The 23,712-nt window shown below is 48.4% G+C and overlaps 1 protein-coding gene across 1 annotated transcript; it reads left to right on the forward strand.

Moving 5' to 3' along the window:
- The first annotated feature begins 61 nt into the window (after window positions 1–61).
- LOC135401658 (E3 ubiquitin-protein ligase UBR2-like) lies at window positions 62–23,712 on the forward strand. Its single transcript, XM_064634175.1, has 18 exons — window positions 62–321; window positions 2,541–2,810; window positions 3,582–3,873; window positions 4,301–4,516; window positions 4,570–4,692; window positions 5,849–5,993; window positions 8,174–8,748; window positions 9,638–10,018; window positions 10,799–11,310; window positions 12,325–12,532; window positions 13,042–13,808; window positions 16,152–16,366; window positions 17,697–17,866; window positions 20,119–20,529; window positions 21,065–21,190; window positions 21,874–22,073; window positions 22,351–22,691; window positions 23,474–23,712. Exons 2-18 carry the CDS (start codon window positions 2,575–2,577, stop codon window positions 23,671–23,673), a joined length of 5,118 nt encoding a protein of 1,705 aa, XP_064490245.1. The 5' UTR covers window positions 62–321; window positions 2,541–2,574; the 3' UTR covers window positions 23,674–23,712.

Consider the following 23,712-nt stretch of genomic DNA (forward strand, 5'->3'; position numbering starts at 1 on the left):
CTTTTTACATGATATAAAGCATCAAAAGCACAAAACACGCATGGAACACCCCATCTGTCGGACGTCTGCTACGGCTTTCTATTGCTTTGGTTTCGACGGTTTCGTTTGTTTCGTCGCCCGCAGTTTCAACAGGATTTCGACGACAGCATGAGTTTTATGTTCCCGTAATGTGTTACTCTGTGTCTTGTGTGTATGACCTTCGCCGGAATTCATAGAAGAGGAAAGCTTTTCAGCGCAAGTCAGCTTCATCAACCTGTGATAGTAAATTACGTGGACAGACTGCTACTCTGAGCAACAGTGATACCCTTTCAGCTGTTAATGGTAGGCCTAGAGGTTTCCGGGGTTTATTCGGGTAGCTCGATATATGATGAACAATTGCGTTTGGAATCGTTTCATGACGTCGAAGCTTCGATCCCTGGCAATGCAGCATAGCAAGCCCAGGATTTGTGGTCATCCGTGCAAAGCAAGATGACGCGTAGTATTTCGCATTGGGTCGAGGGGTCCCAAAATATCGCACGGTCTTTTCCAAGGAAATCATTTGCGCAATGCACCACAGGACAGCGCACCTAACTCTTGTTTGTGTCTCATTTTGGTGACAGGAGACCGTTTTCATAGCCGGGCGACAGGACAATTAAATGTGAGTTAGGATGATGGATAAACTGATGTTGCACAGAGGAGTTCGTGTGAGTTGCAAAGTTCAAAAGTAAAGTGTAAACTTAAAAATTTTTTAGATTTTGTTAACCCCCCCCCCCCCTCCAACACTTCGTTTGTAGCTGCATTTTGTGTTCTTGTGAACGCATCTATATGGCTTTAAAATATCGTAAAAATTCTTTTTTTTTATAAAGGAGCGGGTGATATGTCACCTTCTACTTGCCAATACTGGACCAAACTTCAATGCTTGCCAGAAATATTGCACCTTTAGCGGATTACATGCCTTCCACTGACATCATACTTGACTTTGCGAGTCTCCAACAGTGATCTAAAATTAACTTCTTGAACAGCGCTGCAGTTTATGTTGCTCTGAAATTGCTCCTGAGATTTTGTATGCCTCAGCAAACCGTGGGGAAGCGTTTCCATGCAGTGGGATTCGAAAGTGAGACACACACATACACAAAAAAAGATAATGCATAAATAAAGATGAAAGAAAAGAACAGAAATATAAGCAGAATTTTGTTAAAATATTGATTCACATATTGGGTCGATAAAACGTTGCTTTTCTGCATAGTCAGCGTAAGTGTTTAACGAAGAGAAATTCTTTTTGGGACCTGCTGCAGAATGTTGTAAACTTTGTTATTGAGTAGAAAGCTAAAAATAACGCTGAATGTTTTTTTTTTAAACAGTCATCAGTAACGAAATGGTAAAATGCATGTTCTTGTCGAAATAACGAGCTATATTCATGCTCGGAGTTTAGAATACTTCTGCATCTCCATTAAAAAGGCAACTGATGCCCTCACATATGGTACACCTTATTCTAATGAGGTAACTGATTGGTAGTGATGTCACGTCACAGTGGTTTACCCAGAATCCCAAGCATGGAGGGGTGTGGGAAAAAATTGGGGGGGGGGGTAGTAGAATGGAATGGAGGTATGATAATAGGAAAGTATAATGGCAGTTCAAAAAAAAGTGATACTTTCCCGAAATGGTAGACGTCAGTGAATAAAGCACATAGCAGTGTTTGCGGAAGTGTACTTTCCAAAAGACGCTATTTTTTTTATGTACCAGGCCGAGCAGAAGTCAGGTTAGCACAGTTTACGAAGTGGGACATTGTTATTTTCAGGGTTATGGTGCTAGATAGCGGCAGCATCGTGGAGCGTGCCGCAGTAGAGCAGTTGCTCAAAAGAAGAAAATCTGTCTTTTATTCCCTAGCCAAAGATGCCAACCTGTTCTGATCCTCACCTTTTTGTAAACGATTTTAAAATACCTCGATTAATATTTTACGCATTTGTTTGAGTTTATTTTGGCAAACTACTGTAAACGTATTTTTATTCGCGATGTTATAATGTTCACGAATTTTGCTAAAAAATTGCGAAAAATTGTACTCGCAAACACAGCTTGACGTTTATCCCGCGAAAGGAAACAGGCCTGGAATTTCAAAATCAAGTAGTACACGCAAGTAATTTCGCAAATGACTGAATGCTCAATTCGTGAAAATTAATACACCGCAAATAAAAATACAGTACTTAACAGTAATTACAAGTACAGTAATTAGAGTTTACAGTAATTAGAAGTACTCTGCTGCCAGCGCCAGCCCCTTGCTCCCTGTAGATGGCGTGCTCAACAGGAAATACGTCATGCCAAATCTTTCAGGCCTCAAGCACTTGTCGTCTGCTTCGGTTCACCCATTTGAGATGGGAGCGCGAAAAACTCGTTGGCGTCTGACACTCCGGGGGTTGCGCCGACGGTGCACGTGTCGCGTTAAGCGAGTGGAGTACGAAACACTCACGCTCCGGGGTGCCCCACCTAATGCCCCCAATGTCTTGTCATGCTGGTCCACACCCACGGTTTCTGATCTGCACGTCTGCAACCTGGCCTAATTTCAGATGTCTTGGCGGGGAGCGGAAGAGGAATAGGAGAATGTGCAGCAATGTGCAGGAGGAGGATGTGCAGAGCCCCTTCAGCTCAGAGCTGGCAGAGACCCTGGCCTCGTGGTGCAAGGCCCACGAGTGCGGGGTTCTTCAGCCAGCGGCCCTCAGGGCCTTCTGGGCCGCCCACGTGCCTTCGCTCCTGGGACCTCCACTCCACTGTCGGCCCCTTGCCCTGGCCTACGACGAGCCCCTAGTACGCAGGGTACTCTTCGATTCCTTGGAGAGGTACTGTAGCTCTCTGTACGTAGCTTCCTTCACTGCGTAGATACACGGGTGCGGAAGTGCTGCACCATTCTGCACCAGGTTTTTCTTGCGTCAACTTGCGGCCCGGGCGACAAAAACGGCATACTAGTACATATTAAATGAACGATTTTTAAAATAGTTTTAAGGATACAGATTTATTTATATTTTTCGAAGAAAGGTATATAGATTTATAGAGTTTCAAATATACCCCCTCTGCAGCTAAAGAAGCCTCAGCGATAGTAACATCAAGCCAATTCGAAGTACCGGTTAATTGGAAGGATTGCTACGGTCCCGTCTTCGCGCGTTGCAATCTGGCCGCATAATTTGAAGAAAACTGGCCCGTATCCCGCTTAATCCGCAAGTTTCCTGCCGAATCTCATCATCTTCCGTCGGGTTTTCAACCCACGCAACGACGATCTGCCATAAAAACCACGTGCCTTGCTCCCTGGCCGACTTCCCTTTCCCAGCCGCCAATTCCGCTGCGCGACCTCCTCGCTCCTCGCGCTTCCTTGCCAGCCAGTGTCCCAGCCGTGTTGCCACTACGGATTAAGCGAACGCGTTTTGGCTTGCTTTCGTTCCGTGCTTTCGTTGAGACCCACTTCGAAGTTCACTTCTTGCCATCAAATTGCGAAAGAAACTGCTCCACTTTTTCGCGTAATTATTGCATCGTGTTCGAGCACCGGTTTGTTGGTTCAGCGCGGGTGACGTTGCACGCATTCTGAGAGTTGGCTGAGCCTCGCGACGCGTGCGCAGGTTTGTGTGCGGATGTTCCGAACCCAAGGACTACTTCGCGGAACTGCGCAAACTGGAATCTCCGCCGGCACTCTGCGGTCGGGTCTTCAAGTCAGGGGAGCCGACGTACTCCTGTAGGGACTGCGGCCTCGACCCGACGTGCGTCCTCTGCGTGGGCTGCTTCAAGAGTAGCGCCCACAGAAATCACAAGTACAAGATGAGCATGAGCTGCGGCGGAGGATACTGCGACTGCGGAGACATGGAGGCCTGGAAGGAGTCTCCTTTCTGTGACAAGCACGGTCAGAAGAAACAGGTAAATAGCATGTTGAAGAAGATGTTCAGTGTCCCTTTAATTGCATCTTTGAAATTATAATCTGTGGTTTGTGCGCGGGGACAATTTATGTATCTTGCCACTACTTAGTTTCAGTGATTTATCCAGACCCCCCCCTACACCCCCCTAACAACCCCCCAAAATCTGGAGGAGACCCCCCTAAAATTTTGTGAGATTGTACAATATTTCGTCAAAAGCATGTAAATACACCCCCTTGCGGAGCCCAACACCCCCCCAAGGACGAAATTCTGGGTAAACCAGTGCTTAGTTTGATGTTTGGTGCGCGTAGGTGCATTTCAAAATCTGATCGAGAAAACAAAAAAAAAAACACCGTAAAAATGGCCCACCTCCTTTGTTTCGAAAAACTTAGCAGCAAACGTGATCCGCAACCCGGGCAAAAACATTGCAGGAGGCGGAGGCGGACCCGGTAGAACGACTTCCGTCGGACCTCGTGAGCCGCGCGGAGCTCGTGCTGAGGACGGCGCTGCTCTACTGCCACCAGCTGCTGACGTGGGGAAAGGCAACGGAACTTCCTCCGGACCTGGACCCCACGCCTCTGCTGGTGCAGCCGACGGACACCTACGTCACCATGCTCTTCAACGACGAGACGCACACCTACGAACAGGTGCGTAGGCTCGCCTCGTGTGAGAAGCTCTGATACGACGAACGGGCCTGCAGGTGATACAGACCCTGAGCCGCGCCATCGCGTGCAGTCAGCGGGAAGCCATCGAGTACGCAACCACCATCGACAGGGAGGGAAGAAGCCTCGTGCGGAGCTCCACCTTCATGGACTGCAACCAGGTGCGTATGTACGAGCATTTTTCCAGACAGCGGCAAGAACCGATGCGCATATCTAAACATCCATATATATCCATATATATATCCATATATATCCAACATATCCAAAACTCAGCTTCAAGACCCATTCTCGCTTCGTGACCGGCATCCTTTGACCTTGAAAGAGATAACTGACACATTTAAGTTCTCCTTTTTACCAAGCACGATAGCTGACTGGAATAAATTGCCAGCTGACATTTGTAACGCGGATAAATATGATAAGTTCGCAATCATGTTAGATAATTACTTTCAAAGTGACTAATACATCCCAGCTGGCTCCGCGGCTTTTCATCTATTTCTCTACTGCCATTGATGATGTGTTTATTATGCGTCTAGTTCTCTACATATTGTTGCACAAGTATGTAGTTTTCTTCTATTCTAGTGTGTGTTCTTATTCAAGTGTGTAGTCTTTCTATGATTGTGCGTAATTTATTGCACCTACACTGAGCACTGTAAAATTGCGTACATGTATCCCCTCCTGCTATGGCGCCTGGTGGCGCCCGCAGTATTCAGAAATAAATAGATAAATAAATAAACATATCTCACGATTGCCCGATGGGTGCGTTAACCAATTACGCTACGCTGGCATTTGCTTCCCGACGACGACTTGCCAGGGCATTCAACTAACGGGGCATTCAATCACTTTCTTGACATTTTTTTTTTTTGTACAGCGGCATCTGGTGAGCATGATGGAAAGTAACTGTTACTGAGGTCTGAAATGCACAGACAGATACGACACATGTTTCATTTGCTTCAATTCATTTCAATTCACATGTTTCAACACATGCATCAATTGTTGATGCCTTTAGGTACCTTGAGGCTTGTATTGTGCTTGTCTCTCTGTGTGTTTCACGACGGGGTGGGGCGGGCACCTTCGACATAGGTGGCGCCGAAGGGCAAGTCCCTGCAGTTTGCTTGGACAGTATATAGCGGGAATGAAGAGAATTTGAATTTACGATCTCGGCAGTGCAAACGAGTGTTTTTTTATTTTCTTTGTTTACAGAGCTCCTGATGGCAGTGAGGGAATTTACAAGTTTTGTCTCGTGTCGATATTTAAGTTGCATACATACAACGTGCTTCCCTGAAAAGGACTTTCGTTAAGTGCAGGATTCTTTAACAGGTGAAGAACCACATAGAACGCATCACCTCTCGGCATGGTGGCCGTCCCCTGCGGGTGCAGGTGATGCACGCCTCCGTCGTGGCCCACCAGATGTTTGCAATGCGTCTCCTGACTTGGATCCAGCAGTTCCTCACACAGTGTCAGGGTGAGCATATTCACCGGACTTGCACAGTGCGTACAAGAACATTTTCGGCTAATACGGTCATGCCCCGCTCGTTCGTAACTCAGTTAACCGGAAACCTCGTTATCCGCCCTGTGTTACCGGTAACATACTTGCTACCATTAGTTACCGTCAAACTCGTTTACAACGAAACTCAGGGGACAGCAAAAAAAATTTGCAGTAAAGGTATTTTCGTTAAAAAGGATGTCCATTATTGGACCTATAGGGCTACAGCGGAACCGCAAAAAATTTGGTTTAAAAAATGGTATTTTCGTTAAAAAGGTGTTCGCTATAAAGGAATTTGACTGTATCTGGAATTTGTTAGCCGTATCCAGACGAAAAAACATTTTTCAAGAACTTGTCATTTTTGTCAGTGTCTTCTGCCTTTAACATTTGCTGAAGTTTGCATTGTCCCTGAGAAACGTCACCCCTTGCGGAAGCTTTCCATCCACCCTCCTTACCTACCTTTGACCCCCCTTTAGCTAAGTTACTGGCTGTACTGCCCGTACTGGCCGTCAGTCGCCGCTGACTTGTGCTGGCCGGCGGCAGAGATGACCTAGCTTTCTGCGGTGGAAAATTTACTTTTCCGCAAAGTGGGATTTACAAATCCGCTGGAGGCGGAGCGCGAACATCTAGGCTCCTAGGTCTCGAGAAAGCTCTTTCTGCTTGCACTAGGTGGAGCGACGGGCGCGAGCTTTACGTGGGCCGGCAGACACAGAGCGCTGCCACAGTCTTGGCAGTCGGGAGCGGTCGCGGCGATTGCCGTAGTTCGCGCGTGTGCAGATGAAGTCCTTGGTTTGCACGTTCGCAAGCTCGGTTTACAGGTTTTATCGGGTGAAACCCAAGCTATTTATTTATTTATTTAAGGGATACTGCTGACATCACGAAGATGTCATTTCCAGGAGTGTGAAAATAAAAGAAAATGTACAGGTCATGGGCATATTGTACAGCAAAAGTAAATCCGCCGTCTCGGAATTAGAACAAAATTAACAACACACAAATGTAATGTAAATGTAATGTAATGTAAAGACTTAAATGACTTAAATGTTAAAAAAAACTTTAAAAACGTAAAAAACCCGAAAACCGAGAGCCGAACACAACACATGCCTCAGGGTGCCTAAGAACATGAACAGTTGAAACATGGCAGTCGTAAAAAAAAATCCAGACAGCGGCAGGAGTTGAACCACTCATCCCTTGATCGCACACATCATGACGCGATTGAATGCGCTCGACTGGCAATCGAGAGATGCGTGGTTTGATTCCAGCCGCTGTCATGTTTCAATTACCCATTTCCTGTTCATTTCTGTCTTCTTTTAAAAATGTCATTTTTGAAAACAGCGTGGACGCAAAATTTTCATCCATAACTGTGTGTTCATTGCATTATTTGCATTCATTATTGTATTATTGCATTCATCCGATACTCGAGAGAATGAGTTCGATGTCAGATATATTTACTACAAAGCGGATTTGGAGAATTTGGTCAATAGACGTAAAATTGCAAGACTCGAGACTTCATTTCTTATCCTCAAAAATAAGCTTAATATTAATAGGGATCAGTACATTATGTTTCAGGAAAAGAGATCTATTCGTAGTGTCCACGCTCTGCATTTAAAGCCATACCAATGTAGGATAGACGCGTTTAAATTCTCTTTCTTTTTCCCAGAATGGTAGAGGAATGGAATAGCTTACCGGAGGTGGTTGTCACGGCGAAGACTGTAGTTCAGTTTCTGTCGTCACTGTCAGGGCAGTTGGCATAGATGTATAATTCTGTCGACACGCCGTCTTCCGCGAGGGACGTTAAATACGGGGTGCCGTGTGATGAGCTTTCATCGCACGTTAAAGAACCCTCAGGTGGGCAAAAGCAATCCACAGACCGACCGCTGTGGCGTCGCTCATGATCTCAGTTGTCTCGCGACGTAAACCCCCAATTATTATTATTATTATAATTCTGTCATTTGTTCGGATTTATTGTCTTTTCCCATTCCTACTTAGGCTTCCAGGAGGAAGCCAGTAGTATTTCAAATAAATAAATAAATAAAAATTGCCCGATGTGGCCTAAACAGAACCTAGTCTGCGCCTCCTCACATTTAAAAAAAAATACGCGTCCCGAAAACACGAGGGGGCTGCAGTCCGCCGCCACGATCATGCTACGTCCTTCTGTCTAGCCTTCCGTGTCATCCTGAGCAACGTGATGCTGGAACCCACGCCTGACAGCGGGTACCCGCTCCTACGGGCGGTCATGCGTTCGGACACCCAGCTGTGGAAGACTGCCCGCGGCCAGTGGCACCAGCTGTTCATCAGCGGCATGCTCATGGACGCCCACTGCAAGCGCGCCTTCGCCAAGAACTTCACCCGCGACTACCCGGACCTGCTCAAGGACTTTGTGGCTGACGACCACGAGCACCCGGTGTCCGTCACGTCCCTCTCGGTGCAGATCTTCACGGTGCCCACTCTGGCGCACCTGCTCATCGCGGAGGAGAACGCGTTGACGGTGCTGCTGCGCACGTTCCTCTCGGAGTGCGAAAAGCACCGGGGCGCCGACAGCGGAAAGCTCACTTTCGAGAGGCAGCTCAACGTGCCGTTCCGCAGGGCCCAGTATGTCCTCTACGACCTGCGTTACCTGCTGTCTGTTCCGCCGGAGGTGTGGACGGACAAGCTGCGCAAGGGCTTCCTCTACGGGGTCGGCCTGCTGCTCAACCTGCTCACGTGGATGCAGGGCATGGATTCTGTAGTCCGGCAGGTAGGTCGGCAGTATTATTCGAAGTACTTTAGTCAAATTTTGTACTTTATACTGTACTTAAAGGGACAGTCGCATCCGGAAACCCATCTATAAAACCGATACCACTATGTTCGGCATCGGCTGCAGTAAAAAAATCAGGAAAATACAAATTTTTTTTGTACATAATTTTCGTGTCTCGAAGGGGCATTTTTGGAGAGACCCCATTGTTGCGAGGCTGGAAATCTTTATAATTATTAAGTTATTAACGACAATACTTTCATGTTGCTCTTCAGTTTTAAGTTCGGAACGAAGGTGAAAACATGTTTGGAACGCACGTGACAACATTGCAAACGGTCGCAAGATGACTTGGGTTTCTCTCTCCAGTTCTTTCAATGCCAACGGAGAAAACTATGTAAAAAACTATGTAAAAATGCACGCATGTATGGTAGTGATCATTCTCTTTCAAAGTATGTAATTGGCTTTTGAGTAATTACATGACTGTAGAGTAAGAGAATGATCAGGCACACGCGCTTTTGATTTATGCGTTCTACCATATTTAAATGGATCGCATTTCTGCAGATAACACCCCCCCTTTAAAATGAAGATTTCAGTTGTGCTTTTCATGCATTTGCATACAAACTAATTTGGCAGTGTACTTGATGAGCACTTCAGAGTACCTTGCCTAGTACTTTCAAGTAGTTCAATTTCTGCGATAATTATGACTCTACGTGGTGTATTACTTCTCACGGTGCATCATTACTGGCCTGTAGCTTAAAGTAGCTTAATAGCTTAAAAATATCTGCGGCGTAGCGTTAGGGTCTAGTCTTCTGTACTTAGACTTTGGTACTAATCTAAAGTACTTTAAGCACAGTTTTGAAGTATGTTGCCAATCGCCATTCACACTCAACAGGTAGGACAGCATGTGGAATTCGAGGCCGAATGGGAGACTGGCATCAACCTCCAGCTTAAGCTTGCCCCAATTGTGGGGCTAGTGCTGGACTGGTGCGCTTCTGACAGGGAGGTTCTCATCAAGGCTGTGCACAAGGCCCTCAGGGCCCTGGAGAGCCCTCAGGGCGAAACGGTGGGTCGAGAACTGGCCGATCACTCTGCGTTGTGCATCGAGTACGACGTGAGTTCGCAGCCAGTGTCGGTGCACCTGCCCCTGTCACGGTTTGTGGTGGGGCTCTTGTTGCGTCTCGACCGTTTCACCCTGAGCTACGACTCCCACGAGCTGCAGGTGCGAGGGAAGCCCACACCCGAGCAGCTCATGGAGATGCCCCTACGCACCCAGGTACGTCTTCTACTGCCAGATGACAGCCCACCCCAAAAGTTTCAGCTGTCTCACCATTCAGTATATCAGCTGAGAACGTCGTCCTCTATGGGGGACGTTAAATATGGTTAGAGCCCCTAGCTTTCCGTGTGGAATCGGCCACGTCTCGCGGAACCTGCTGCTTCCTCAGAATCGGGGTGTTTTTCGCGGAATATTCGATGCGCTACAGAATTATAGGTACGTATAAGGATTTCGATCAATCCGCAAACTTTTCGGGGGTTAAAGCAATATGTATTGCCATCTGCTGCATGTGCCTGACACGACTGATAATGCTGGCACTTACGCAGCTGAACATCCCGCGACGAAAGAAAATTTAACGACAGGAATGCCCGGAGAGGTACTGTCCTAGATGCATCCGATTTTCTTTGTGCACAGGTAAGTTCTGAAAGGCTGGAAGAGCGCGCAGGATGAGTCGGCAAGCGATCTTGGGAGAAAGCTGCCACATTTTTTCTGCTTGTTTCCTCTTGCCCGCGCAATCCCGCGGATTTGTAAATCCCACTTCGTGGAAATGTGAATTTTCAACGGCAGAAAGCTAGGGGCTTTAAATATGGTATGCCACATGCTGAGATTTCTGTGCGTCTTAAGGAGCCCTTAGGTGAGCCAAATTAATCCCACAAGCTAGATAAACAGACGAGGCTCGCACATAAAATGAAGAAACTAGGCAAAACATCATTTTCATCATCATCATCATCTTCTCAGTGTCCTTTCTGCCCCCCCAACTCATCATCTTTTGCCGGACAGGTGATGGTGGCTCAGTTCCGCGCGGGCATGTGGCGTCGCAACGGGTACTCGCTGCTCAACCAGATCTACTTCTACCACAACGTGCGGCTACGTAGCGAGACGTACGACCGAGACATCACCCTCTTGCAAGCCGCCGCCGCTCTCCTGGAGAGCAACGAATTTCTCATCCACGTGCTCAACAAGTACGCCCTCCTGGGGTGGGTCGGGGACGGGACCGTGGCCACCCCCGACGAAGCCCACCTGACGGCGTCGTTAGCCGAGGAGTTCCTCGGCCTCCTGCTCACGCTGGCGTCCGAGAGGAGCCAGCCCGGCGTCGGTATGGTCACGGAGGAAGACAAGCTGCGGAAGGAGATTGTGCAGGTCCTGTGCGTGGAACCCCTGCCTCACAGCCAGCTGCTCAAACTGCTGCCCCGGGACACTGGACCGGGCTTTGAATCTCAGGTGGAGAGAGTTCTCTCCCACGTGGCCGAGTTCAAGAGGGAGCGTGTTACGGACACAGCACCGTCGGGCAGGTGAGGGCATTCTTTGGTCTGGGTCTGGGCAAAAATTTCTAAGCCCATTGGGCTCATGAATCGGCTCCGCGTTGCTCTGCCAAAAAGGATTAAGTTGATCATTTACAGTTCACTGATATTTTCCGTACTTCGTTATGGCCTGTTGGTTTGGGGTACGGGAACTCAGGTTTCCATTAACAATTTGTTCATAGCCCAAAAGCGCGCTGTTAGAATTATAGCTGATGTACCCTTCGACAGTCACACTGACGAACTACATTACACTTAACATCATCAAGGCAACAAACCTATATAGCTGTTTTTTGTTAAGACACGGACCTAAGTTAAGTCTCGGATACGGACCGCAGACGGACACTGCGAATTGTGCATGTTGTACTTGGAAACAACGTCTGGTCAGTACTTCGTCAATTTGAAAAACACTACAGCAAACGAGATTTGGTCGGAAGCGCTTTGGATGTTTTGTTGAGCGGCAAAGTTTTAGATGCAGACGATACGGAGTGTAGTGTTTGAGCATATCACTATGAATTGAACATACAAAGATAGAATGAGAAGCAAAGTGCAAAAATGCACCAGAAAAATATCTGGCGTTGACTGCGAAAAAAGATTACAGAACGCTACATCCCGTAAAAATGTTTTATTTCGAATTGAATGAAATCTGCACGTCTTGTTCATGGCGTTTGGTGACGATGCTTTGGCAGTTTCGAGGGAACGCCGTAAGGTGTATTGTGAGAACTCTGATGCCCTTGCATCCCAGATATCTTACAAAGGCCAGATGGCTTTCTGTCGGGCAACAAGTTAATGACCATATACACCGAAGGCCGTAACCGTTAAGGACGTAAGTGTGCCCGTCTGAGAACAGTATAAATCTCACCATAGCAAGAGCAGGGAAGACAGTCCAGCCCTTAGTTTCCCTTGGTTGACATAGCAACCTGTCAAAGAAACGTAACACCCGCAATACATGTATATCACGTGTCTGCCCGTTCAAGTTTACGACGTAACAAAGCCTCGTGTCCGTAGGTACGAGCTCAAGCACGAATACTACGCAGAGTTCAACCCTTTCTTCTACCACTACACGAGAGAAGATCAGTCTCGCGCTCAAGAGACCCAACTGAGGCGTCGGAAACAGTCTGGGGAGGAGCCCTGCTGCCCTCCCCCAGTGCCACCCGAGTTTGCTCGTCCCTTTGTCATGGTGACCAACATGCTTCAGTGTGATGTCATGCTCAAGGTGAGTCTTGACGCAGACACAGTGCCGACTGATTTTCCGGACTTTTCCAAGCAGCACAACATCTTGGTCCAATATCGGCCAAACATTGGCAATACCAGCCCAATATTGGTCCAATATCGGCCAAACATTGGCAATACCAGCCCAATATTGGTCCAATATCGGCCAAACATTGGCAATATCGGCCCAATATTGGTCCAATATCGGCTGAACATTGGCAATACCTGCCCAATATTGGTCCAATCTTAGACCAGTAGTTCCGATATAATAGCCAATATTGGGCAGTTATATTTGGGCAGTCCCAATTTTTAGTGAATGGCAAGGTAGATCCACTTTATTTCAAAAGCTTTCGCTCGGAACGTTCGAAGTGGCTTTAAAATGGTATCGATACGTGTCCGCTTGACTGCGGAAACGCGCAGCAACGTGTAGATGCAAATTTCAGCATGTACTGGTTATCCGCGATTTCTCTGCGGTGTTGTCAGTTGTCTTAATATTTCTGGCACTCGTTACAGATCATGACTACCGTACTGCAGCGCGCCGCAAGTGGGTCCCACCCATTCTTTTCGGAAACTCAGTTGGAGAAAACTCTTCACCTGATTGGCATCGCCCTTCACGAAGAGCAGCGTTTGCGGGACAAGGGTGTCCCCGCGGATGAATCCTTCTTCGCCTTCACTTCAGCAGCCGTCCGCGTAGGGCTCTTGGACATGCTCGAGAGGTGCTCTTCCAACTCCAAGAACCAAGGGCAGAAGCCGCTGGTGGATCTGACGCTTCGACGTCTGAGAACGTTGCTAGATGGGGGACAGGCGAGTTCCGATTCCCCCATGGAGCTGGACGAGAGCTCGAACCACCACCTGAAGCGCAACGCGGAGGCAGCCGCCGCGCGGAGGGCGCGCATCATGGCGCAGATGTCGGCCATGCAAAAGAACTTCATCCGCGAGTACTCGGACCAGTTCAAGGAGGCCGAGGAGGCAGTCGTTCGAACTAAGCCGTGTCACACGTGCATCCTCTGCCGCGAAGATGAAGAGCTGTCGCTCGACGGCCAGGCGCTGGTGCTCTCGGCGTTTGTGCAGCGCTCTACGGTGCTGTCCAAGAACCGGACTCGAAAAGTGCCGTCGGAGGAAGAGGGGAGTGGCGAGGAGGAGGGGGGCGAAGTGGTGCCCGTGCCGGCTGACCTCTTCTACGGACCTCACACGAGCACCTGCGGCCATGTGATGCACAGTCGCTGTTGGCAGAAGTTCTTCGAGTCCGTAGTGAGCAAGGAGCGGCGGAGGCCAGTGAGGTGAGTCGTGCCGCGATCGCGAACCCGTTTCCAACATGTCATGTTGTCATGCGTTCCGCACCAGTTGTCGGGTGCTTTTCACGTTTTACCCGAAGTGACAGTCATTCAGAAATGGGCCTCACTGAGTTACCCTACCTTCACTGCATAACACGCTGAAAGCCAACCACAGAGTGATACCCCTATCAGTCTTGATTTGTGGAAAGCGCGGGGCGTACGCCTCTTTTGTGACGATTAACATTTCCGCACGAGTGTCGCGAAAAGGCGTACGCCTCCCGTTTTCAACAAATCGGGGGGAGAGAACGACGTCACTCAGGATGATGGTCGGCTAGGAGCGGGCTATGTGGTGAAGTTCGTTTTTAAGGGTGTAGAACACAAAGCTCAAAGTGTAGCTCTGATACCGTAAGAACCTTACTGTTGTCGAGCCCTGAATTGTTGCAAGGTTTAAGTCCACACGGAAATTTCAACTTTGGCACTTCAAGAACTACAGTATGCTGGAATCGCAGACGTGTTCCCAGGTGGTTATGCAGATCACTGGTGAGCATTTGACCTGCTTCATGTCAGAAGCACCTGCAGTTTCACTTCTATCAAATGTGCTGTGGGAGGTCTTGGGCCTATCACAAATTAAGCCATAAATTTTTGCATACAGAATTTGAGAAATTTAGTATGTGCGAATATGTGTCCTGTGCACGTCTTGATAGAAATTGAGGCCGCAAGATCAAATGGTTTTACAGTACCTTCTGTACTTCAGGGGACATGTGTAATAACTTTAGTGTATATAGCACATTTGACGTTTCTATCATGGTGACTCATTGCGGAATTGCTGCAGAATTGCTGAGCTCTCGCAGCGTCCTCTCTCCTCAACGCTCATCGTATCCTGGTGGTATATGTGAATCAACTATGTAAGCCAGTGCTTCTCAAACTGCCACCCAACGACCCACCAAAAATAGAAATCCCCCGGCACTCTTTTACGTGCTTTTGGAAATGCCACAAGTGTTTCGCTTTTAGTACATCGATGCTGAAATTGTATTGGACGTAAAGAGCGGCAAGAAAACAGGCGAGTTGATGATAATTGGTCTTCATGACAAACCTTGAAACTGGGGAAATACTAACACACAATACGGGAGTCTCAAACACAGCTGGAAGTTTATTCCATTCCACACAGATTGATAATGTTTCTTTCCCCTTCTCTCCCCCTTTCCCCCTTGATGTATACTATATCTGTGTGGGATAGAATAAATTTTCAGCTGTGTTTGAGACCCCTGTATTGTGTGTTATTCCCCAGTCTCAGGGTTCGTTACGAAGATTTGTTGGACATCTGATATAGTCGCAATGAATCAGCTTGTTTCGGCGCACCATGGCCTTAATTGTACGTGCACCTTATAAACCTGAATCATTGTCATCAACAATGAATCAGTTGGACTAGAGACCATCGCACAAAGAGAGAGGGAAAAAATACGCATGCCAGCGGGAGTGACCATTCCTAATGGCTGAAGTCGGCTCATTTGTTATAGGGCTATACTGCTATATAGTACAGGGTGTCCCAGCTAAATGCGCGTATATTTTTTAAAAATATATATATCACTTTTTCCTAGATGAAATCAATTGCATTATAGCATATGCTCAAGGGCACTCCTTAGGAGGGCATTAGCAAACTCCTAAGACAGTGTCTTAATTAACTTTCAATAATTAACATTTTAATTATAAAAGCTACAAAGTTGTCCCAATGAGAACATCTGGTCCCTTCGGTCACCTGATATTGGAGCAGTTTTCAGAACAAGAATCCGTTTGATTAGATTAGATCTTCCGCAAAAAATTCTTGGTGGAACACCATTTTCTTCTTCATTTTGTTCATCACGCATCTTCGGAGATGCGACTTTCCTTCACCCTCAATGTGAGAGGGTGAAAGAGCACACTATTGCCTCTTGCGTCCTGGAAAAAGATTAAAAGAAAACAGAAAATGCAACCCAAGATAAGGGCAGCTCCGATAGAGTCACCCGATACGTTTGTTTTTGTTTTGTTTCCACAAGTTAAAGCTCATCTTCGATGCATGAGGCGGCACTGTACGTTGTTTTCATCGATGCCACTGCAGAGAAACCAAGTTTGCAGAGTACATCGCAGCAAAGGAAAAGAGAACTTCCATAGCTTTAGTACTCAAGAGCAGGTACTCTGCCACCAAATCCACCCAAGATTTGGGAAGTGGCTTCAGCAGAAACTGCAGCCGCCGCGAACCCGAGCGTGACCCGCAGTTTGGGAAACACTGGCTTAAGCAACTGGGAAGGACTCCCATCATCATTGTTGTTGTCCGTCGCCTGCTACAAGTGTACCTCCCTGCATCATCAACAGGTACGGCAGGCACATCAGCTTCAACGTGGAGAAGAACGAGTTCCTGTGTCCCCTCTGCGGATGCCTCAGCAACACAGTCATCCCGTTGTTGCCTCCACTCTCCGAGTGCATACAGACCTCACGGACTGTCCAGGAAGCTCCGTCGTTTGACGACTGGCTCCTTGGCCTGGGAACGGCGGTTCGACAGACGCAGCAGCACAGTGGCTCTGCCGATGGTTAGTCGTCCTGCCTCATCAAACGGTTTCCGTTGCATTCCTGAAGTAGGGGTGAGCGCGGGTGTGGGTACACCAGCGGTTACCCGCGCTGTTCCGCGACTTGCGTGTAAAAATTTACTGCCCCTGCAGGTTGTGGGTAAATTGCGGTTGCGTACCCGCAGTGCATCCGCGGAAATTTCTCGCACCCACTAAGCTAATCATCTGCCACCCTGATTTTTTTGGCATTTTTTGGCATTTTCCCAAATTTCCCAAATTGGCCAAATTCCCCAAATTGGCCAAATTCCCCATTTGGCCCAAATTTTGGCATTTTCCCCAGTTTTATAGAGAAAAATACCCGCACAAGTAAACTTTTTGGCGTATCACATTGTCGTCTAACCTTTCCCGGGAATCCCTTTGGCGTTTACGTAAACAGCTGACAAGATCGACATCGAGCATTAAGCGAAGCAGCACGCACTCGCGAAAATTCCTCTCGTCCCTTTTAGATCGACTATTTGACAACAAACGAGCTGATCATATCACAGTATCGCAGTCAGACTGGACCAGCTGTTACCACGTGGGCCATTTTCCCGCGCAGACTCTAAAAAGAGGGCTTTACCACGTAGCACGCTCAGAACTAACCGTCATTATGGCAGATATCATTCCCTTTTCCAATTCGTATCTTGCCGTTTGCGAGTAGAAATTCGGTGGCTCTGTGGGTTGTGGGTAAAACCGCGGCCTACTACAGGTTTTCCCGGCGATTTTAATCCAAGTGCCAGCTAAATTAATCTATGCCCCATAAAGTTTGCATGGCACGTGGATTAATTTAGCTGGCACTTGGATTAAAATCGCCGGGAAAACCTGTAGATTATAACGACCATGTCATAGGCATCCCCTCCCAGCATCGCGTTTAGGAGCTAGCGGTGGCACTACCCATTGGCCTGGTTATTACTTCCTCAATTTCTGCAATACTTTGTACTTCAGCGTACCTTAGTAATTTTGCACAAGCGGTGGATGTCCCACAGGAGATGCTTCTTTCTAAAGTTGATTATCATCATCATTCTACGCGTTTTCATAGGAACTGTTGCTGTCGTCTGCTACGGTAATCGTGCGTCCGCTTCTACGCGTTCAAAATTCAAATTTCCGTCAGCCAATCGTGACGTAGATCTCACGGGCCGATGAGTAGCGCCCCCTAGCGGTTCGGGCGGACGGGCTCCTCATATGGGTTGCTGATTATGGCGTGGTCGTTATAATCTCCCACCCGTATACCCACCCGCAATCACCCACCCGTATACCCACCCGCACCTCAGCTCTGTTAATAAGCCTCATCTCGCCACATCCCTTCCGCACGCAGATAAAGCTCTCCCACGATACAAGCCCGTGCCCCTTAAAGAAGTATCCCGGAGCCTGAAACCGGGAGTGGGTGTGGCATTCGAGCGACTCTTCTCTGAGGATCATGCAGGAGGAGGATTCTCTACGAGCCTCGTGGAAATGCTGAAGCTGTTTTCGCAGGCGTGTTATACTGTGAGTACGTCTGACTACTTGACAAAAAAATTTTAGTGGTGGACCCTCTCTGTCCAACAAATGTCTTCGACCATTCGAGGATGCAGGCAGTTTGGTGGCGTTCTTAGACACTTGAAATATGGCTGTCGTCGAAAAGTCCGTACTGTGGCGGGAATCGACCCGTGCACTAGTGCCCTGCACGGGGTTGACTTGTCGGAGCCGATCCAGCTCGGGCGCATAAAAAAAATGACCTTCATGTTCTTATGCGGCCCGGCCCAGTGAATGGAGCCCGGCCCGGTGTCCCAGCACGTAGGCCTCTGCCTAGTGTTTCCAGCCGTGACATATACACGTTTCTAGCACTTGTCAAACTAACTTATGAGTAAATGTATAAGAAGAGAAGATAAGGCCACAAATAAACAAGTGACGACGGCTTAACACCGCAACAGCACGAGACCAAATTAAATTCAGAACGCATGTGGGCACTACCAAGTTTCTGCGGAGGTAGAGGATGTTGTCGACAAGCTCATTTCTCCCAGTCCCCACCCCTCTCACCAAGCTTTGCGAACGTGATTGTGAAATATGTGAGGAGCAATGTGAAGTGGCTTTGAGAATGTTTTAGAGGGTCGAATGACGCGCATAATGCAGCCGATTCAGCTGCCGATTGAGTACACTAACTGATTACGCTACGCTGGCATCTGCTTTCCAATGATTTATACCCCTGTCACACAGGCAGTCTTGAATTATCATTGAAACCAATGGCAATTGAACATGCGCTTAGCGCCACCAGGCGGGTAAATTGTCAACGTCTCAAACAGCGTTGCATCCAATGCTGCTTGACAGGTTACCCACTTGGTGGCGCCAAGCGCATTTTCAATTGCCATTGGTTTCAATGATAATTGAAGACTGCCCGTGTGACAGGGGTATTACCAAGGGGTCTCATTTAACTAACGGGACACTCTCTTCGCATCCCCTCCTACATTCCTTCTCATACACACACGCAACACATCTTCCATCATCATCATCTTGGACACGTCGTCCTCAGCAAGTGACGTTAGACCTGGCCCCTTGAGACCTGAGAGCAGATTAAAGGGGTTGCGGCCCAAAGTTACACAAGATAAATGTAAAAGACAGTTACTTCCATCCATTCGACCCGCTTACCAAGTTTTACAGCAAAGGGCGTAATCAAGACGCGGAAAATCTGCAAAACTGCAGGTGTCCCCTCCGGCAGTGAGGTGGGAGAGGTGACATGCTTATGTGGACCAGTAAGAATGGATTTATGCATTAATGCGATGAAAACCAACAAAAAAATCATAGTAACCAAACTCTTTGTAACGTAAAAGTTTGCCACACTAGCTTTGCTCTCTGTGCATTTCCTATGGGACATGGCAGTCTTGGCAAAGTCGCACTATGGCTAGGGGTGCCACGGGTGCACAAACGTGCCATAATTGTCACCAGAGGGACAGAAAATCCTCCAATTAAACGAAATTACACTTTGTTTGCGAATCTAAAAGATTCCCGCGTTTACAAACTCCCATAAGCACATAGGCATCCACGTAAGATTTTCGTTTTGGTTTTTCTGCACCGGTGGCATCCCTAGCGGCAGCTGGGCGCAACCGTGCCGAGACTGCCATGTTGACATTGGTATATAGGCAATTCGGGATGCACGGAGAACAAAGTTTACGTGGCTAACTTTTTTTGTTACGCAGAGTTTGCTTACCACGACTTTTTTAGTCGTTTTCATCGCATAAATGGCGTCGTGCGCCACCGGAAGTTTGTGTCGTAAGCAGGGAGCATGTCATGCGCGTAAATGCGGGACTACTTTACGTGCACGCACCCTGTATGTGACTAGAGCCTGAAGTTTTAGGGTTTTACCCGATTCTTCCCCGAATTTAGCATACTGGGAGTTTTTTTCACCCAAATTCGCGCGAATTTAGTGCACACGTTTATTTACCCGATTTTTACCCGGCAAATTCCCCTCACTGGGATGTCTGTAGGAATGCATTAACTTTTTTTTTTTTGCAGCGAATGCAGTTACATCACCGTGTGTACCAAACCACTACAGTTAGTTTGAGTAACTGAGCCCGATTTCTCCCCGAATTTAGCATACGGGGAGTTTTTTTCACCCGAATTCGCACGAATTTAGTGCGCACGTTTATTTACCCGATTTTTACCCCCCCCCCCCCCCCCCCCCGAGTTTAGAAAAAAAAAATTTCCAGAAAACTTCAGGCTCTATATATATGACAGTGTAGTGAGTGCGGTATGCAAACACGCAGGTTGGTCTGGAGGCGCACCCGAACTCAAAAGACGACCGCGTGGCATCCATGGTGTGGTGGTCGTGCGCCTACACCATCCACGGAGCAGAGTGGCTCCTGCGGGGAAAACCTCTCCTCGGCGACCTCTCTTCCCGACGCCTGCACTGCCTCGAGGCCCTGGTGCGCTCCGCGGCAGCAGCTTCCCTGCGAGTCTTCTCCGCGGGTGCGGTGCAGAGCCACTGCGTCCGCCTCCTCTCCCACCTGCTTCGCCCCACGTCCTCGTGCTGCCTGGAGGTGGACGCCTTCGGACTTCTGGTGGGGCTGACCCTGTCGCTGCCCTCGCTCTTCCGCGAGGACGTTCTGGCTTCTCCCCTGAGCGAGGTTCACAACACCTACCTGTTTGGCTTGGTGCTCACCTTCCACTTAGTCCAGGTACGGACTTTGACTGCGTGAGAGCGGTACACTTGTGTTTGTCTCTACCTTGAAGCTGCCACGAAATTGGATCGAGTTTGGCGAAAATTTTGATCAGAGAAACCGCAGGAAAGCGGAGCTGCTCAAGGTCACTCTTATTTGCTAAAGCAGTCCACGATAACCTGAAGGCAGGGGCTGGGGGCAATCGCCAGCCAGTGATGGTCGCATTTCTTGTGTGCTTCAGCAAGTCAACCTGAGCCACCGTGAAGAAAAGGCACTGTACATGCAAGTTGACCTACACTCTCCTCCCAAAGTGTAGGTCAACTTGCATGTATAGTGCCTTTTCTTCATGGTGGCTCAGGTTTACTTGCTGAAGCACTTAAGAAATGTGACCGTCACTGGCTGGCGATCACCATTTTGCCTCGGAAATGTGGGAGCAAAGATAGATTTGTGTGTGCATATCTCCCCCCCCCCTCTTTATGTAGTCCTCGATGTATAGAGTTTTTGCTTGTGTGACACGATGCAACCCATGAAGCCAAGCCAAACAATGTTTCAGGTGACCCTGACGACAGAAACCTCGAGCACCAGCATGGACGTGGAGGAGACGGACGAATCGATGGCGCCTTTGGCTGATTTTTGTCGAGAGGTCCTAGTTTCTGCCGGTGTGCCACAGATAGGCAGGGTGAGTGAATTTGAGAAAACGAGTAGGGGAGTGGCGGAGAACTAAGGCGACTGGTTTTTCCCGCTGCGGCAAATCTCAAATTCTGCATCGGGGAATAGGAAATCCTGCAATTTTGGGGGGCGAGTGGTCGCTTGCTTGGGCTGAAGGATATATATACGAAGTGAAGTTAACTTGCGTGACATAGAAGTAAAGTGTCTACAAATCCAAAGTACAATTTTAGCTAAGCATCACGTAGCACTTTGTGCTGTTTTAGCAGTAGCGTAACACAGTTAACGGAGTAACGGCGGAAAAACAGTGGGGCATTTTCATAGAATTGTTCAGTTAATATCGTACTAACCTTTGCACCCTTTGCACTCGTGTTTCTCGAAGTGGTAACATTTAGCCATTGCACGCTTCGCCGCGGGAAACGCGCTAGATGGGTTATCACCGATGGGAGCAAAACGGAAGTAGTAATGACGGGACGGATTAATGACGGACGGCTCATAATACGGAAGAACCGTATTATGAGCCGTAGCTGCATCCATCCTCGGCACCAAAGCTGCGTTCATCAGTCAAGATTCATAGTTCCACAAAATTGTTTCATATAAAACCACAGATTCCGCGATGCATCCAAAATTCTGCGCACTTTTGCCTAATCGCAGAAAAGTCTGGGCCTTACGCGGAACGTGTCTTTTTGCCCTCAGGTGGACGGTCCATTTGTAAGCCGTGTGCGGGAGGGCGCCATGCCGTTTCTGCGCTGCAGCGCCATCTTCCGCCACTTTCTCGGGGCCGCGAAAGAAACATCCTGCGCCGACACCTGGGAAGAGATCTGCAAGTTCCTGTCTGTGCCTGCGGATCTCGCCTCTTTGCTGGCCTCCGCGGAAGTCAGACAGTTGGCTCTTGGGTGAGGGCACTTTTACTTGATGGATTAGTAGCAGCAGGTTCCCAGTTAATTTCGTCAGATATGTTGTAAATACAGTAGCCGACTGATTTTTTGGACACCAATTATTCGGGCTCGTTCGGCACTTCGGTACTTACGAAATCAACATTTACAACGTTACTTTTCTAAACTTTGGAAATGGTTCCAGATCCCCTTTAATGATCCCATCGTAGATACGATGCTTTCTAAACTCGTGCAGGTAAGTGTTACCGTGTCCTTACCCGTTCCTCACGTGTGTCAGGTGGGCGCGGGAACCTCGGGTGCAGCAACTGCTGGCCGGAGCAGTGCGACACCCCATCAAGGCCAACCGGCTGGTCGACCTTCCTGCGGACTTCAGCGAACTGATCAACGAAGCTTCCCTCTTCCGCTGCCCAAACTCCGACGGGGACGACTCGCGTTCGCCGGCACTCTGCCTCGTCTGCGGCCACCTTCTGTGCTCCCAGAGCTACTGCTGCCAGGGCGAACTGGATGGGGAGAGGGTGGGCGCCTGCAACCAACATGCTCATTCTTGCGGAGCAGGGGTCGGACTCTTCCTCCGCGTGCGCGACTGCAAGGTGCTCTTGCTGGTTGGACGCACTAAAGGTGAGTGCTCTGGAAGTCTCGGTTAGACCCGTGCCTGTTCCCAATAGCCCCATTCATAAGCATTCATTCTGCTACAGAATACCAGGGAGTGTTTCTGTGGGTTCCCTCCAACTACAATATAAACGCCCAACCGTATGTGGCGTTCTTCGAGTGGCAGAACGCCGAGCTTTTCTCGGTGGCAAGCGGCGCTGTTGAGAAACACCCAAAGCTAACCGTATGCGGCGTTTTCACAACGGTGGTTGGACGGCGTCCCACGCGAGCGTTTCTGTACTCTCTCGAGGAAAGAAGCTCCGCGTGACTTGATAAGCGCTTTTTTTACGAGCGAAAAAGTCTCAAACACAAGTGCTTTTGAGTGATAACGTATTATAACAAACAAGATATTGTAGTAAATATGCATGGACGGAGCCATTTGTTATGAATTCCCGCTATTTACAAGGCACGCAGTCTTGGGAGAATGCTGCACTTTTTTTTTTCTTGTTTTCTTCTACCCATGCAACCCCGTAGATTTGTAGAGCCCACTTCGCGGAAAAGTAAATTTTCCACCACAGAAAGCTAGGGGCTTTGGCGATAGGTGATTCGCATCCCCCACAGGGTACACCAATTAACGATTCATTAGCGCCGGTCATTTAGTCTTCTATGCCGATTCCACACCCCCTTCTTTGAAAACTGACCTCTTTTCTGTGTAGTCCCTTGTGCTGGTTGAACATCCCCACACACCCTTGCCAGACCCCTGGCCACACCCTTGATTCGTGAACATGTATCCACATTGGGTGTTTGCGCAGGCTGTTACATGCCCCCGCCGTACGTGGACGAGTACGGCGAGACGGACCCGGGCCTGACCCGGGGCAACCCCCTGAACCTGTGTCCCAGGCGCCTGGAACAGTTGGAGAAACTTTGGCTCTCCCATGGGATCCCGGAGCAGGTGGCTCACGCCCTCGAGCAATCCACCAGTCTCTCTTCCACCAACTGGTCTCTCATGTGAATAGTGGTAAATAAAATAAAGTGTATTATTTTACTTGTT

This window comes from Ornithodoros turicata, chromosome 7 (genome assembly GCF_037126465.1).
Source record: "Ornithodoros turicata isolate Travis chromosome 7, ASM3712646v1, whole genome shotgun sequence".
NCBI lineage: Eukaryota > Metazoa > Arthropoda > Arachnida > Ixodida > Argasidae > Ornithodoros > Ornithodoros turicata.